Below are 14165 nucleotides of genomic sequence, written 5' to 3'. Positions count from 1 at the left end.
TTTGGTAGACCCGCCCCACACATACGCAACCCAGGCAACGATATCGGTTAGTAGACACTCCCCTTACTGCTGATTTGCTACAAGTGTGTTTTGGTACTCAGCCCGACTCCCTTAGTGTTTTTCAAAAATCATGCACCCCGCCTTTAATACAGTCTGAGACCATAGTATCTGGACAGAGTACAACTCGCTAAGGGTGGAAACTATGATAATGCAGGACTGTACGTGGGTGGGGCTTTATCAGTGTGACTTCACATTGATAGGAGAATCAAAACTGTATGTCTAATGAAACTGCTTTGGTTTATTAGAGATTAAAAAACAAGAAGCGGGTGGATTTATTCCATCTTAGGGTGGTTGTGTTCAAGTGGATTTTGCATAATAGACAGGTAGGCAAACAAACAGAAGAAAGCAGAAAGATAGAAAGAAAATCAGACATTTAGAAAGACAGACTGGCAAAAAGTTAGACAGACAGAAAGTTAGACAGTTAAACAGTTGGTCAGACACAGACAGACAGAAAGTCCGACAGATGTTTAGATGTAGATAGACAGGCAGAAAGTCAAACATGCAGACAGACAGAAAGTTAGTCAGGCAAACATTTTGCCACAAAGTAAAAAATAAAAGAATTCATCCGTCTCAATATTCCCATTATCCCTTTGGCCTGAAAAGTTTGTCAGGATAAAGAAAAACAGCCGTACAGAAATAGATCTGCATGTTTCTAAAAATAGTAGAAGTGATTTGAAAGATATTGCTTTAGGTGATCATTAAAATGTAGTTTAAATCAAATTACAGGAATGATCATCTTCATTTTATTGATGTATGATTCACATCAAAACCATGCAGTCGGTCAGCTGATAAAACATCAATTTATTTGTTTATCTCGCATCCGGCAACCAAGCAACAGCAATTCAGCATTTTAAACATTATTCAAATTTTTTATGGATATAGACATTTAAAAAAATATATTTAAAAATTACAGATTGTTTTTGTGTGTAAGAAATATTTATGTCAGGTCTAGCAGGTGTATCAGAAAGTGTGACAGTTCGAAATGTTACCGGTAATTTTTTTTGTCAGAAATGAGTGTATGTGTCTCCACTGAGCCGATTATGATTTGAAACAAATGTTGTGTACTGTACATTTATATGAGCCTCACGGTGCCATCATATCTCACTGTTTACATTGTAATTTCATCTCCATCCACTGTATGATCAACTATCAAGATGCCTTTTACAGTATTAAACCACACAGTGCATTATAAAACACAGAGACAGTGAACTTTATATTATATTCACGGCTATCTGCCTTCACACTTTTTACATTCGCATTATCATTTACTCACTTTGAGTCATGTTGTATTCGCACTCATGTAATGCTTGTTCATATTTTGTTCAGTGTCTGTGTCACATTGCTTTTTTACGATAAATATTTGATTAAGAAATGTGAAATAAAATACTGTATGTTGATGTCTGGCACATAGATTCTGAACACACAACAGTATAAAGATTTGAAACTGCCTTGTGTCTTATTTATTCTGTGCTTTACTTATATTCACCAACAAACTGATGAAACATAAACTGACTCAATCATTTAAACACATTGATATTTTAACTTTGATTATTGTACCTTAAAAAGACATTATTAGAAACATGTATAGGGAAATGTTTTCAATGGTTTCAACCATGATAAAGAGAAGCCGTAAATCAAGAAAAACTATTTGACTGTGTTAAGGTAACAAAAATATAATGTAACACAATATGCAAAATAAATAAAAAATGGTGGTTGATTAGATTACCACTTCACATCCATCTTGTATGAGACACTGCAGCAGGTGTTTTCTATATGTGGCCCACTGCATTTATCTCAAGGAGGAACTTCACAACATCCAGGTCACCATGGTAACAAGTGAGCATTAAACTGGTTTATCACACACATCATAAGATTCATAGTCAGAGCAGACACATGCACAACAGAGTAAAATCCTGTTTTATTACAGAATCTGTTCATGCAAAAGATGCTTATCTGTCTGATTCTGTTTCGTCTGTAACATCAGCAGTCAAACACATTTTAAATGACATTTGGGACTAAATTAAAATTCACTAATCGTAATGGTGACTCCAACATTGACTTTAATCATAATAGAAAACTAGAGTATTTATATCTAGTTAGTAGCTGCATGCATTATTGGAAAAAAGCTCAGTTTGTGTTCACAACATAGAACAAATGAAAACATTGGTTCATGGCTTCTCTGATAAAAATGCACGTTTACCTGCAGTAACTAATTTTCCTTTTAATATCGTTAATCTAGATATTTCTTTGTGTGATTTGTTTCAAGTTTTTCTCTTCCAGGATCCCTGAACAGAAGCACAGACAGCTTAATGAGCAACCACTACACAAGTTTACCACTAGATGGCGCTAATAAAACAAAGCACTGCTAGCAGTTTTTAACTTTGCTTCTTCTGTGACCTGTGTTAACCCGCAGATTTCTTTAACCAGCTGATAGATTAAAAGTTAAAAAAAGTTAATTAAAATATATATATTTAATGTTATTAAATAATATTTTTAATATTTTATACAATAAATAGATTACGTTTTGTATAACGTGAAAGGTAAAGTATTTGATTTAGTTCCTGTAACAGGTTTAGGTCTTTTCAAACATACTTTAGCTTTGTTTTTGAAGTTTATTTACAGGTGAAGTGTGAGAAACGTAAAGGCTAAAACAAATATTATACAATTTGTGAAACTACAGGCGATTTTATTACGAACGTTACACATAAATTATTATAATTCACGATTATTTTGAATAAAACAACTGTTATCGTCAACAAACTAGTGATGGGAGAAACGAAGCTTTTCGAAGCTTCGCAAATTGATTCAGTTTTTCGAAGCGTTAGAAACACCATACACGCTGGCGACACCTGCCGGTCAAAATCGTTTAAAAGCAGCAAGATCTGCCCCTAGTGGTGAATCATCGAATTTTCGACTTTGGCCAGTTTGAAACAAGCTCCGAACCAATGAATGGAAACAAAAGATCGTAAAAGTTTCGAAGCCTCATGAAGCGTCCATCGAAATCGCCCATCACTAAACAACATTTTGCCTGCGCACGAGCGGATTAACAAGGCAGGCGCGTCATCATCAGCTGCCGGGCGCGCACACAAAAGTGCACGAGCGTTCAAATGAGTGTTTGAGGTTTCCCACGCCAGAAACTACACGAGACGTTTGTTAATATAATCATGAACAGAGAGGATGATGAGTAAGGCTTGTGTTTGAGTTTATCTCATGATAATATGGCTGGAAACAGTGAGATATCAGAAGGAGAACTCATGAAAGATGAAGCTCGTGATCTGTTTGAGTTTGGAGATGATCTGGAGCTTAACCCGTTTGATGGTTTGCCATATTCCTCCAGATATTACAGACTGCTACAGGAGAGAAAAACTCTACCTGTTTATAAACACAAACATCAATTCATGACTTACCTGGAAAACCATCAGATTATTTTAGTGTCAGGTACAAGTCACACCGGGAAAAGCACACAGGTGAGTTATTTAAACGCATGCATTATTATAACTTCTAGTAATTCAATAAATAACAGAGTTGTTAAATTATATGCATGCGTGTTTATAACTTTGAAACTTAAAACAATTCAATTAAAAAACAAACTGAAATATTTTGCTTTTAGTAAACATATAAGCTATAAGTGTCTGCAATTGCATTTTAAAAATGTCCTTGTGAAGTGCGCAACTAATTTAAATGTTATGTTGTAAATGTAAAAATATGGTAAAGTACTTATACAGAATGTATATTGTAGGACAGTCTATATTTAAATCCTATATTTAGTTTCTTTTAATCTTAAGCACAGAAATAATGTTGGTGCTGAACTAAATATAGTTTGTAGAAACAAAGTAACACTTCTGTGAGCTCTGTGAGGGGTGCAGCTGTCTGCTTTGCCCATTTTGGGCAAACGCCATATTGTCTTGTTTGAAAAGCAATGCAATATTAAAAAAGTAAACATTAGCTGCCACGTGTAAAGAATGAACATGCTTTCAATTTAAACTAAAAATAATAATAATAATAATATTTTTGTTTATTTATGCATTGACTTTTTATCATTCTCACAACATTTATTAGATGATATTTATGTTTTAATTCTCAAATTTTTTTAAATCTGTGCTTGGTTTCAGCAAATGTATTTTTCCTGACGTTCCAGTTTGACATCTTGTGGGGTGTGAGCAATTTTATTCAAACACCCAACTCATGAATAAAATGGGAGCTTTTTATTTGTTAATTCCTTGACAAAGGAGGATTTTACGTCAATGTCAAATGGACATTAGAAACGTTTCAGTTCAGATCAAGACCTTAACATGATGACAAAAGAGCTGTGAATTAATGTTTGATCAGAGTTTAAGATGATATTGAATTTAAAAAACCTGTTTCGAACTCTTAATGGATGTGGTCCCATATGTAAAGCTCTGAATCTGAGCAAACACTTCATTAATCATTTTAAATCAGGTTTCAGTAACATGTTTGCTGTGGTGCGAGTCACAGACCATAACATTGACTTCATTGTGTTGAATCTTATAAACAAAGAGCTGATCAGCAAACAAACATAACAAACCAAACAAAACCTTTGACTCCACCTTCATTTGTTTAAATAATTTTGTATCATTTGACATTTCATTTAGCTACACAACTAAACAGGATAGATTTATTGATTGTAATGCTTGAATCATAAATTATCAAAGTAAAATAAATTTACTTTAACTTGTTTCCCACCAGCCTTTATTAAAACAGTTGCCCGCAGCATTTTTTGTGATTTTCAGAAAGTTGTACAAAATGCCTTCCAGGAAAATTTTCTTCTATAAATATATAAACTTACAAATATATTTAAAATGAAAGAACATCTGCTTTTAAACAAACAAATAAACAAACAAAATGGGAAAAAATCTTAATTTGTTCTTATTTTATAACCTCTCAAATATGGTTAGGTTTCTTCAAAAATAAAAAATGTTGAGCAAAAAGCTGAAACAATTGCATTTGTCTAAAGGACTTTTGTTAGAAATCAATTCAGAATGAAGATCAAAACACACACAAAGTTTACAATGTTGTTAAATTTTAATGTTGTCAGTTTTTTATAAGTTGGGTAAGAGCGCCACTTAGTGGATAATAGCGGAATTATAGATTACTGTAAAAACTTGGCAGGGAAATGTTTTCTCTTAATTGACGAGATAACTCTTCAATGGCGGGGAAAGAGTTAATAGTCTTACTGAAGTACCTTGTGTGTTTTTGTGCTAATGAATAATGTATTTCGATGTGTTATTGGCGTTTGTTTGTCCGCGCAGATCCCACAGTGGTGCGCAGAATTCTGTCTGTCTGCGCAGTATCAGCACGGTGTGGTGGTCTGCAGTCAGATTCAGAGACAGCAGGCGGTTGATTTGGCCCTCCGTGTAGCAGATGAGATGGATGTAAACATCGGACATGAAGTTGGATACAACATACCACTAGAGACATGCTGCTCCAACGATACTGTTCTCAGGTCTGTGCTCATATCACCAGCTGTTATATATCATGCTGATATCATAGTAGTACAGTGTAAAGCAGATAATGAGACCACAGCACTTTGATTTATACCATAGTATATGTATATGGTACTCCAGCATTTAAAACCCCACTAAAGTGTTCACTTCTTTAAGTGTTCAAGCAGAGATGATCATTTTAGTTTTTGGTTTGACCCACATTACAGTTATGGTGAGAATGTGCTGTGTTTTTGAATACTCAAGGCCTTTGGTCGAGGTCACTGGAGGCTCTTAGATCTCTTCTGGTGCTCTTTGCAGGCATGTGTATAGTTTTGGGTATGGAAAGTAGAAACAATGCATATAAAGGGGCTACTAACCTATACCTACTAATGCCTAGTCGAGTAGGGTTTCAACTAACTATTATTTTCATAATCGATTAATCGGACGATTATTTTTCAGATTAATCATTTAATCAGATAAAAACCTAAACATCTATTCAATTAGATTTTATTATAGCTAAACCTCTTGCTGTATGAAGCAAATGGTGGTGCAGGAGTATATGACAGCACAGACCAACTGATAATGATGTTTGTAGACAGCTATTTCATAATCGATTAATCGGACGATTATTTTTCAGATTAATCATTTAATCAGATAAAAACCTAAACATATATTCAATTAGATTTTATTATAGCTAAACCTCTTGCTGTATGAAGCAAATGGTGGTGCGGGAGTATATGACGGCATAGACTAACTGATAATGATGTTTGTAGACAGCTATTTCATAATCGATTAATCTGACGATTATTTTTCAGATTAATCATTTAATCAGATAAAAACCTAAACATCTATTCAATTAGATTTTATTATAGATAAACCTCTTGCTGTATGAAGTGGTGGTGGCGGAGCATATGACGGCACAGACCAACTAATCAATAATGATGTTTGTTGACAGCTATTTCATAACCGATTATTATCAACTTTATCGATTAGTTGTTGCAGCCCACAGTTGATTTGTAGTTTTCTAGTATGGCATGATCGTGCTGTGGTACATTTCTTGTGGTAGGGCTGCAAGATACTGTAGAGTGAAATTATTGAAATGGTTTGCAAAGATTTAATATTTCAAATTAGGGATGCATAACGATTAATCGTGATTAATCTATAGCAGAATAATCTGTTTTAGTTTACATTATATGTGTGTGAACTATGTATAATAACTTTTTATAAATGCACACACACACATGCATGTATATATTTAAGAAATGTTTACGTGTGTATATACAGTACAGGCCAAAAGTTTGGACACACTCACTCGTTCTTTATTTATATATTTTTTCCAAATAACAGAATAATAATAAACTTGTCCAAACTATGGCATAACACAAATGCAACTGTGGGAATTATGTTGGTGACTGAAAGCATCCAAAATAAATCAAAATTCTGTTATATTTTATCATTTGAAGTGCAGTCACCCTTTGCCTAGAAATTGCAAAATCATACTCGTGTCATTTTATCAAGAAGCTTCTTGAAGTTTTACTTCAGACTGAATTTTAAAGAATATTGAAGGACTTCACATTTAATCTGGGCTTTTATTGACAGATTTTTCTTTAATATATATTTTATAAAAAGTGCAAGTCATCTATTTAAAAAATAATATTTTAAAATAAAATTTTAGTTTTCTAATAACAGAAATTAATTGTTTGGCACATGTATAGTTTTTTTCTACAAATGTAATTTAATGCATTTAACCATACACCTTCAGATTAAAAGATTTTTAAAATCATAGTTAACATTTTAGTCAAGTGTGTCCAAACTTTTGGCCTGTACTGTACATTTGTATATTTATGTATAAATTATATTATATATAAATACTTAATATATAAAAAAAGAATTTTAAAATTATACATGCATGTGTGCATATTTATGTATACATAATTATTATACACCGTTTACACACATATATGCTGGAAACCAAAACTTTTATTCTGCTATAGATTAATCGTTATGCATCCCTACTTTAAACGATTATGTATAGTCAAAGTTTTAGCACAGTGCAGATGAGATAAGAAAGACTGGTGTGATGCTTTCTTTACCCAGAAAAAAATTGAAACATATATTGGTTATACTGTTTTCACTTCATAAAATGATTTAAAAAAAAAATATTTTACAAACTTAAAGCTGGTGTGTGTAAATTGTAGCGACATCTAGTGGTGAGATTGCAAATTGCAACCAACAGCTTACCCCTCAATTTTAAAACACATAGTAGCCGCCACAGGACAAACATGAGATATCTAAGGTAATAAAAACAATACAGTTTATTATGTAAGGTTTTTATACACCACTAATAATATATTTACTGTATATTATGTTGCATATCTGTCAAGAGATATTTCTAAAAGTTACACAATGCACCTTTAAAGCATTATCATATTGCATATTGTATGTTGCATTATTATAAGTTATTGCATTTCACATTTTTTCAATTTCAACTCAAAATCCAACTCTTGTGGATTTGGAAAATAGGTCACTGTTAATTCAAAAATTATTGTAGGAATAAAATCTTTGCATGTGCATTTTTGTATATAGTTTGCATCACGCCGATATTTAAATGGAAATCCATAACTCTTGTTTACAGGTATTGTACAGATGATATACTGCTGAGGAAGATGATGTCTGATCCACTGCTGGAGCATTATGGTGTTGTGGTGATAGATCAGGCCCACGAGAGAACCGTGAGCACCGATGTTCTGCTGGCTCTCCTCAGAGAGGTTCTTCTCCAGCGGCCTGAGCTCAGGGTGGTGGTTCTGACCTCACCGCCCGCATCAGACGCGCTCCTCACGCATTACAGCAACGTACCGCACCTGCGTGTGGATGTGGCGCATGCGGGTGAGGTGGTCTACAGCAACAGTATCAGAGCTGAAAGCTTTTATTCTGCACTGAGACTCACGCTGGAGGTCCATCGATCCAAAGAGCCTGGAGATGTGGCCGTCTTCTTGGCTTCTGAACAGGTGAGGTTTGAAATGGTTTGTGTAGTTTTGTGTGCTAAACTGTAGGGGGATGAATTAAGAAATGGGTTTGTCTTGATGCAATGCAATTTTGTTTGTATGGTTCCAAAAGGAACCCTTAACATCTGAATAACCTTTTGTATTTTATTTTGTAGTGACCACCAAATTACCAGATTATTGTGTGTGTGTTTTTTTAGGATGTTGTCTGTGCCTGTAATATTCTTGCTAAAGAAGCAGCCAGAATGAGCGTGAGTCTGGGAGAACTGGTACCAGTAGCTCTGTGCCCAGGGACTGCAGGTGTGTGCCCACCAATCACAGAAAGGAAGAAGAGGAGTAGGAGGGTCTTTCTCTCTTGTAGCCAATCAGAAGATCTGTTCTGGTCATTGGACAACATTAATTTTGTCATTGACACTGGAGTGGAGAAGAGATTAGTGAGTAACAGAATTTACTTTCTGACAGTCGATTTTCATCAAATTAGGAATGATCATATTGCCCGAATAACCGTTAACTAAAGCTAAGAATTTATAACCAATTAATATAATCATTTAAAAGAAAAAGATTAAAGTATTTAAGTATACTTTAATATTAAAAAAATATATAAAACATTTTGCCACTTTCTATCTTTGTGAATGGCCTGTAAATGATGCAAATCAGTGCTTCCCTGACGGTCTGGTAAAGTAATCATTTGTATAAGAAAAAAACGTGAGGAACTTTCAAAAGTTTTTTTGCTTTCAATTTTTTTTTGTTCTCTTTCAATATCATTTTTTTTCTCTTTCAAAAATATTTTTTCTTTCAAAAATTTATATTCTCTTTCACATATTTTTTTCTCTTTCAAAACAATTTCTCTTTTAAATGTTTTTGTCTTTCACTTTTTTCTCTTTCAATTTTTTTTTCTCTTTCAATTTTTTTTCTTTTTTAAATGTTCTTTCTTTCACTTTTTTCTCATTTAATTTTTTTCACTTTCAAAATTTTTTATTCTCTCACATTTCTTTCTCTTTTAATTTTTTTTCTCTTTTAAATGCTTTTTCTGTCATTTTTTTTTCACTTCTTTTTTTCTCATTCAATTTTTTTATTTTTCAATATAAATTTTTCTCTCTTTCAATAAATATTTTTTCTCTTTCAAAAATTGTTATTCAAAAATCATTTTTTTTATTCTCAATTTTTTTCTCTATCATTTTTTTCTCTTTTAAATGTTCTTTCCAGCATTTTTTTGCTCTTTTACTTCTTTTTTTCTCATTCAAAGTTTTTTATTCTTTCATTTTTTTTCTTCAGAATTTTTTATTCTCTTTCAAAAAATTCTCCTCAATTTTTTTTAAATGTTTTTTTTCTTTAAAATTTTTTTGCACTTTTTTTCTCTTTAAAATTAGTTTTCTTCAAAAAAATTCTTCTCTTTCAAAAAAATTATCTTCAAATGTTTTTTTCTCTTTATTTTTTTCTTTCACTTTTTTTATTCACTTTTACTTTTTTCCCTTAAAGTCTTTTTCTCTCTCATTTTTTTTTCTTTGAATTTTTTTTCTTTCAAATTTTTTTCTCTTACAATTTTTTTTCTTTCAAAAATGTTTTCTGTTTTTTAATTCTCTTTCAATTTTTTTCTTTTTAATTTTTTTTCCCCCGAAAAACCAACTTTGGACCCCAGGTGTCACAATAATGAAATTGTTTGTATTATAATCTATTGTTGTGCATGAGAAAGTTTAAAGTGTGCATATATAGACAATTTACAAGACATTAACTGTTACAAGTCTCCATCTTGTGTGGACCGAACATACATTTGCTGTGATCACCTCTGTCCTAGACCCTGACCATGAACTAGGGATGCGCTGATACCACTTTTTTGGAATACGAGTACGAGTACTTGCATTTCAGTACTTGCCGATACCGATACTGAGTACTTAATAAAAACATGATTAAAATTTACAGGTAACAGCTTTAGTCATATAATTTAACAAAAAAACAAGTGACTAGTTTTCCAGTTTGTTGTAAACTCTGCCTCTTTGGACAACACAAGAGGCATTAACCCCTTACACGCCACTCAAACATAGACATTTCTCAGACCGTGGTATCGATCCCTGGTATCGGGGGACTTTTAACGAGTACGAGTACTTTAGAAAATGTGATATCGAGGCCGATACCCGATACCAGTATCGGTATCGATGCATCCCTACCATGAACATCTCTCTTTTTGCACCAACAGAGAAAGATGCAAAAGCAAAGCTTTTTAAAATGTCCACTGTGGTAGATGAAAAGAGACAATCTGCCCTCTTTGGATATTAATCTTCTGAACTAATCACATACTTTATGATAATAAAATGTTGCGTAGAAGTTTGATAATGTATAAATCCTGGTTCTGTTGCTGCTGTTGACTTTGTACATTCAAATTTAATAAAATGTTTTGTTTTTACTGGGTCACATACAACGTCAACTTTTAATCAATTTAATATTAAAATCTTATCAGTTAACGGTTAATGTTCGGTTAAATGAACTGAAATGAACATCTCTACATCAAATTAATAGTTTCAAAATATCTATTTACGGCTTTACCCATTGTATTGAAATTTGGATATGGAGGCAATAAATTCATATGTTACTCTGTGCAGGTGTATAATCCACGACTAAGGTCCAGTTCAGAAGAGCTTCGACCCATCAGTAAATGTCAGGCAGAAATCCGTAAACAGATCACTGGACGGACAGGTATGTCAGTCAAGTATTAAAATAATACTCAACCATTATACTGTACATGAATCTGTGTTAAATGTATGTTGTGTTTATTTAAAGGAAAATGCTTCTGTTTATACCCCGAGGAGACGCGGCTGCCTCCTGACGTTCCTCCTCGGATACTGGAATCAAACATCACATCTACTGTACTCTATCTGAAGCGAATGGAAGTGGCCGGGCTTGGCCATTGTGATTTTATCAGCAGACCTGGTGGGTTGTTACAGATTCACAAAGGCCGATCTGGGGATATTTATCAGATTTGTTTGGTCTGGATTGTTGTGTGGGGTTCGGTCATGTGTAAATTTGCTGATGTGGCCGCTCTGTTGTCTTCTGGGTTTAGCCTCATTGTTTGTGCTCACAGTTTGGCAGTGTGTGAAGCACAAAGCAGAAAGAAAGATTCGGCTTTTGTACAACAACAAATACGACACACAGGAAGAGCTCATGACTAAACATGAATGTGCACAAATAGAGAACCAAATACTAAATCCTCTCTTCTAGTTAAAGAAACATAAAATGGGGCCCATTTGACTTTTTATAGTAGAATAAAAAAAATTAAGGTTGATGGGGACCATTTTTGGGTAAACTACTCCCTTAAGATGTGATCTTTGTTTTAGATCCTGAAGGACTCATGCAAGCATTAGAAGAACTGGATTATCTTGCTGCATTGGACAATGATGGAAATCTATCCGAGATGGGCATCATAATGTCAGAGTTTCCTGTAGATCCACAGATGGCCAAAGCCCTGCTGGCATCCTGCGAGTTTGACTGCGCCAGCGAGATGTTGACCATCGCTGCAATGCTTGCAGGTACCGTAGTAACACTTTGTTAAAGATTTGTGCTGGTAAACCAAAAGTTGAAACTTCAAACCCTCAAGTTGCATTTCATAAGCATTAGGTCATAATGTCATAATGATTAAATACTCAATCATTGCCATTGTTTGACCTCATCGCGATGATTTCAGATCACCGCAATGATTGCCCATCTCTATAAAAAACACAAGGGGGAGCTGCAGCGCCTGTTTAAATGAGACATTATTAGATTACTTTTAAATATGTGTTATGTGTATTAATATTTACTGCCAGGTAAACCTTGTAAAATATTTAATTGTAATAATCACAACAATGTGTGGAAATTATTTCATAAACAAACAAACAAAAATGATTAGAATTAAATGTCAAAGGAATAAAACAGGCAATTAATCGTCACAATGTATTTACTGCCAGCCAAATTTCATAATCGTGACAGCCCTAATAAGCATCACCATTTTGCTCTTGTGCAAAGCAATTAAAAGCAGTGTAAGTGTTATTGAAAAATATTGAAATTATCAATTTTACCGTTAAACTGCAACTGGTGTACCCCTAGTTTATCTGATAAAGCAAGTGAGTGCAAAACTCATGGGTTTGATTCCCAGTGTACGCACATGCTGATAATTGTAAAGCTTGAATGCATCCAAGTCACTTTGGATAAAAGCGTTTGCCAAATGCATAAAAACATTCGCCCAGCTGTTTAGATTGGCACTGAAATGAAATGTAAAAAATATTAAGTTTCGTCTTTTATCTTTGTCTTCATCAGCACCAAGCTGCTTCATTGAGCCTCCTGTTGGCATGGTAACCGAAGCCATGCGATGTCATATGATGTTTCAGCATCCTGAGGGCGATCACTTCACCCTCATTAACATCTACAACACCTTTAAACGCTGCCAGAAGGAACCATGTGAGTCGAGACGACACTTCTGTATATCACAGTGACAAGTTTATCCTCAGGAAGTGTCGTGATTGTGTATCTCTGTCAGATTTCAGTCAGGAGAAATGGTGCCAGAATTACTTCCTATGTTGTGCTGCCCTCCAGACAGCAGACGCCATCAGAGCCGAACTAACAGATATTCTCAAACGGCTCGAGCTGCCGATATCAGATCCTTCATTCGGCACCAAAACCAATGCCGTCAACATCAAGAGGGCTCTGCTCGCCGGATACTTCATGCAGGTCCAAAGACCTTACTGATATAAATATACAGCTTTGGGGTTTATCCAAAATGCAGAAAAATATTTAGACCTAAGCTCATTTATTTATCATGTTGTGAAACTTTCTGACCCTCAGATTGCCAGAGATGTGGACGGATTGGGGAATTACTTCATGCTTTCGAATAAACACGTGGCTCAGGTTCACCCGCTGTCTGGTTATGGCGCTAAAGCTCATAAACTGGGTTTACCCGAGTGGGTTCTGTTCCACGAGTACACGCTGTTGGACAACTGCATTACAACCGTCACACACATCTCACCACAGACGTGAGTTTGTTGTTGCTTTGTTTTCTTCCAGTATTCATGTGCTTGTTTGTTTTGCTGGATGTTATCACTTGTAATCAGATTACACACCTCATTACGTTCATGAGGATTAAACTCTAAACTAAATGTTCAAAACTTGATTTTCACTATTGTGGTTGTGTTTAAAATGCATTATAGTGTATACGGTGACTAATTTCAAATATTATGTTAAACCAAACACATGCAAAAATAAATTCTGCATTCAATTGAAGAGATCTGCATCGCTCAACACTGTTGTAAACCGATTAACTGGGTCATCCAGATATTTAAAGCCTCTCAAATTTGGCACAGTGCACATAATATTAGATATATAAAGGTATTTTGTGCAAATCTTAAAATGATTGTTTCTGTATTGCAGGTTTGTTGAAATGGCACCGCAGTATTTTTTCTGTAATCTGCCACCTAGTGAAAGTAAAGAGATACTGCAGCACATTATGGACTGTGCAAACCGAAAAGCAAATGCTCAACCGGCTGTGACAGAAACTCAGAGAGACACCGAAGAGGTTGAATCACATGATCGATGTGTCATCCAGTAAATGTTTGTATTGAGTGACATTAAAACCCTGTTATAACAGAGTCTTATGAGAATGAATGTAAATATAGTGTTAAATGATTTTGTGGCC

The 14165-nt window shown here is 34.3% G+C and overlaps 1 protein-coding gene across 1 annotated transcript; it reads left to right on the top strand.

Annotated features, from left to right (window-relative positions):
• The first annotated feature begins 3156 nt into the window (after positions 1–3156).
• dhx32a (DEAH (Asp-Glu-Ala-His) box polypeptide 32a) lies at positions 3157–14113 on the top strand. Its single transcript, XM_065272262.2, has 11 exons — positions 3157–3527; positions 5331–5524; positions 8140–8512; positions 8707–8940; positions 11104–11197; positions 11282–11431; positions 11836–12027; positions 12794–12934; positions 13014–13204; positions 13319–13506; positions 13901–14113. Exons 1-11 carry the CDS (start codon positions 3279–3281, stop codon positions 14076–14078), a joined length of 2184 nt encoding a protein of 727 aa, XP_065128334.2. The 5' UTR covers positions 3157–3278; the 3' UTR covers positions 14079–14113.
• The last annotated feature ends 52 nt before the right edge of the window (positions 14114–14165 follow it).

The sequence above is a fragment of the Paramisgurnus dabryanus genome, chromosome 1, assembly GCF_030506205.2.
Source record: "Paramisgurnus dabryanus chromosome 1, PD_genome_1.1, whole genome shotgun sequence".
NCBI lineage: Eukaryota > Metazoa > Chordata > Actinopteri > Cypriniformes > Cobitidae > Paramisgurnus > Paramisgurnus dabryanus.
Note: the sequence above shows the minus strand (reverse complement) of the source record. Positions and strands in the feature narration are given on the sequence as shown.

Bases quoted from the DNA above. Each gene is read 5' to 3' on its own strand.
- dhx32a (XM_065272262.2), top strand. From the start codon at position 3,279: ATGGCTGGAAACAGTGAGATATCAGAAGGAGAACTCATGAAAGATGAA. The intron at 11,198-11,281 runs GTATGTCAGTCA...GTTTATTTAAAG, and splicing joins ACAGATCACTGGACGGACAG to GAAAATGCTTCTGTTTATAC. The intron at 13,507-13,900 runs GTGAGTTTGTTG...TCTGTATTGCAG, and splicing joins ACACACATCTCACCACAGAC to GTTTGTTGAAATGGCACCGC.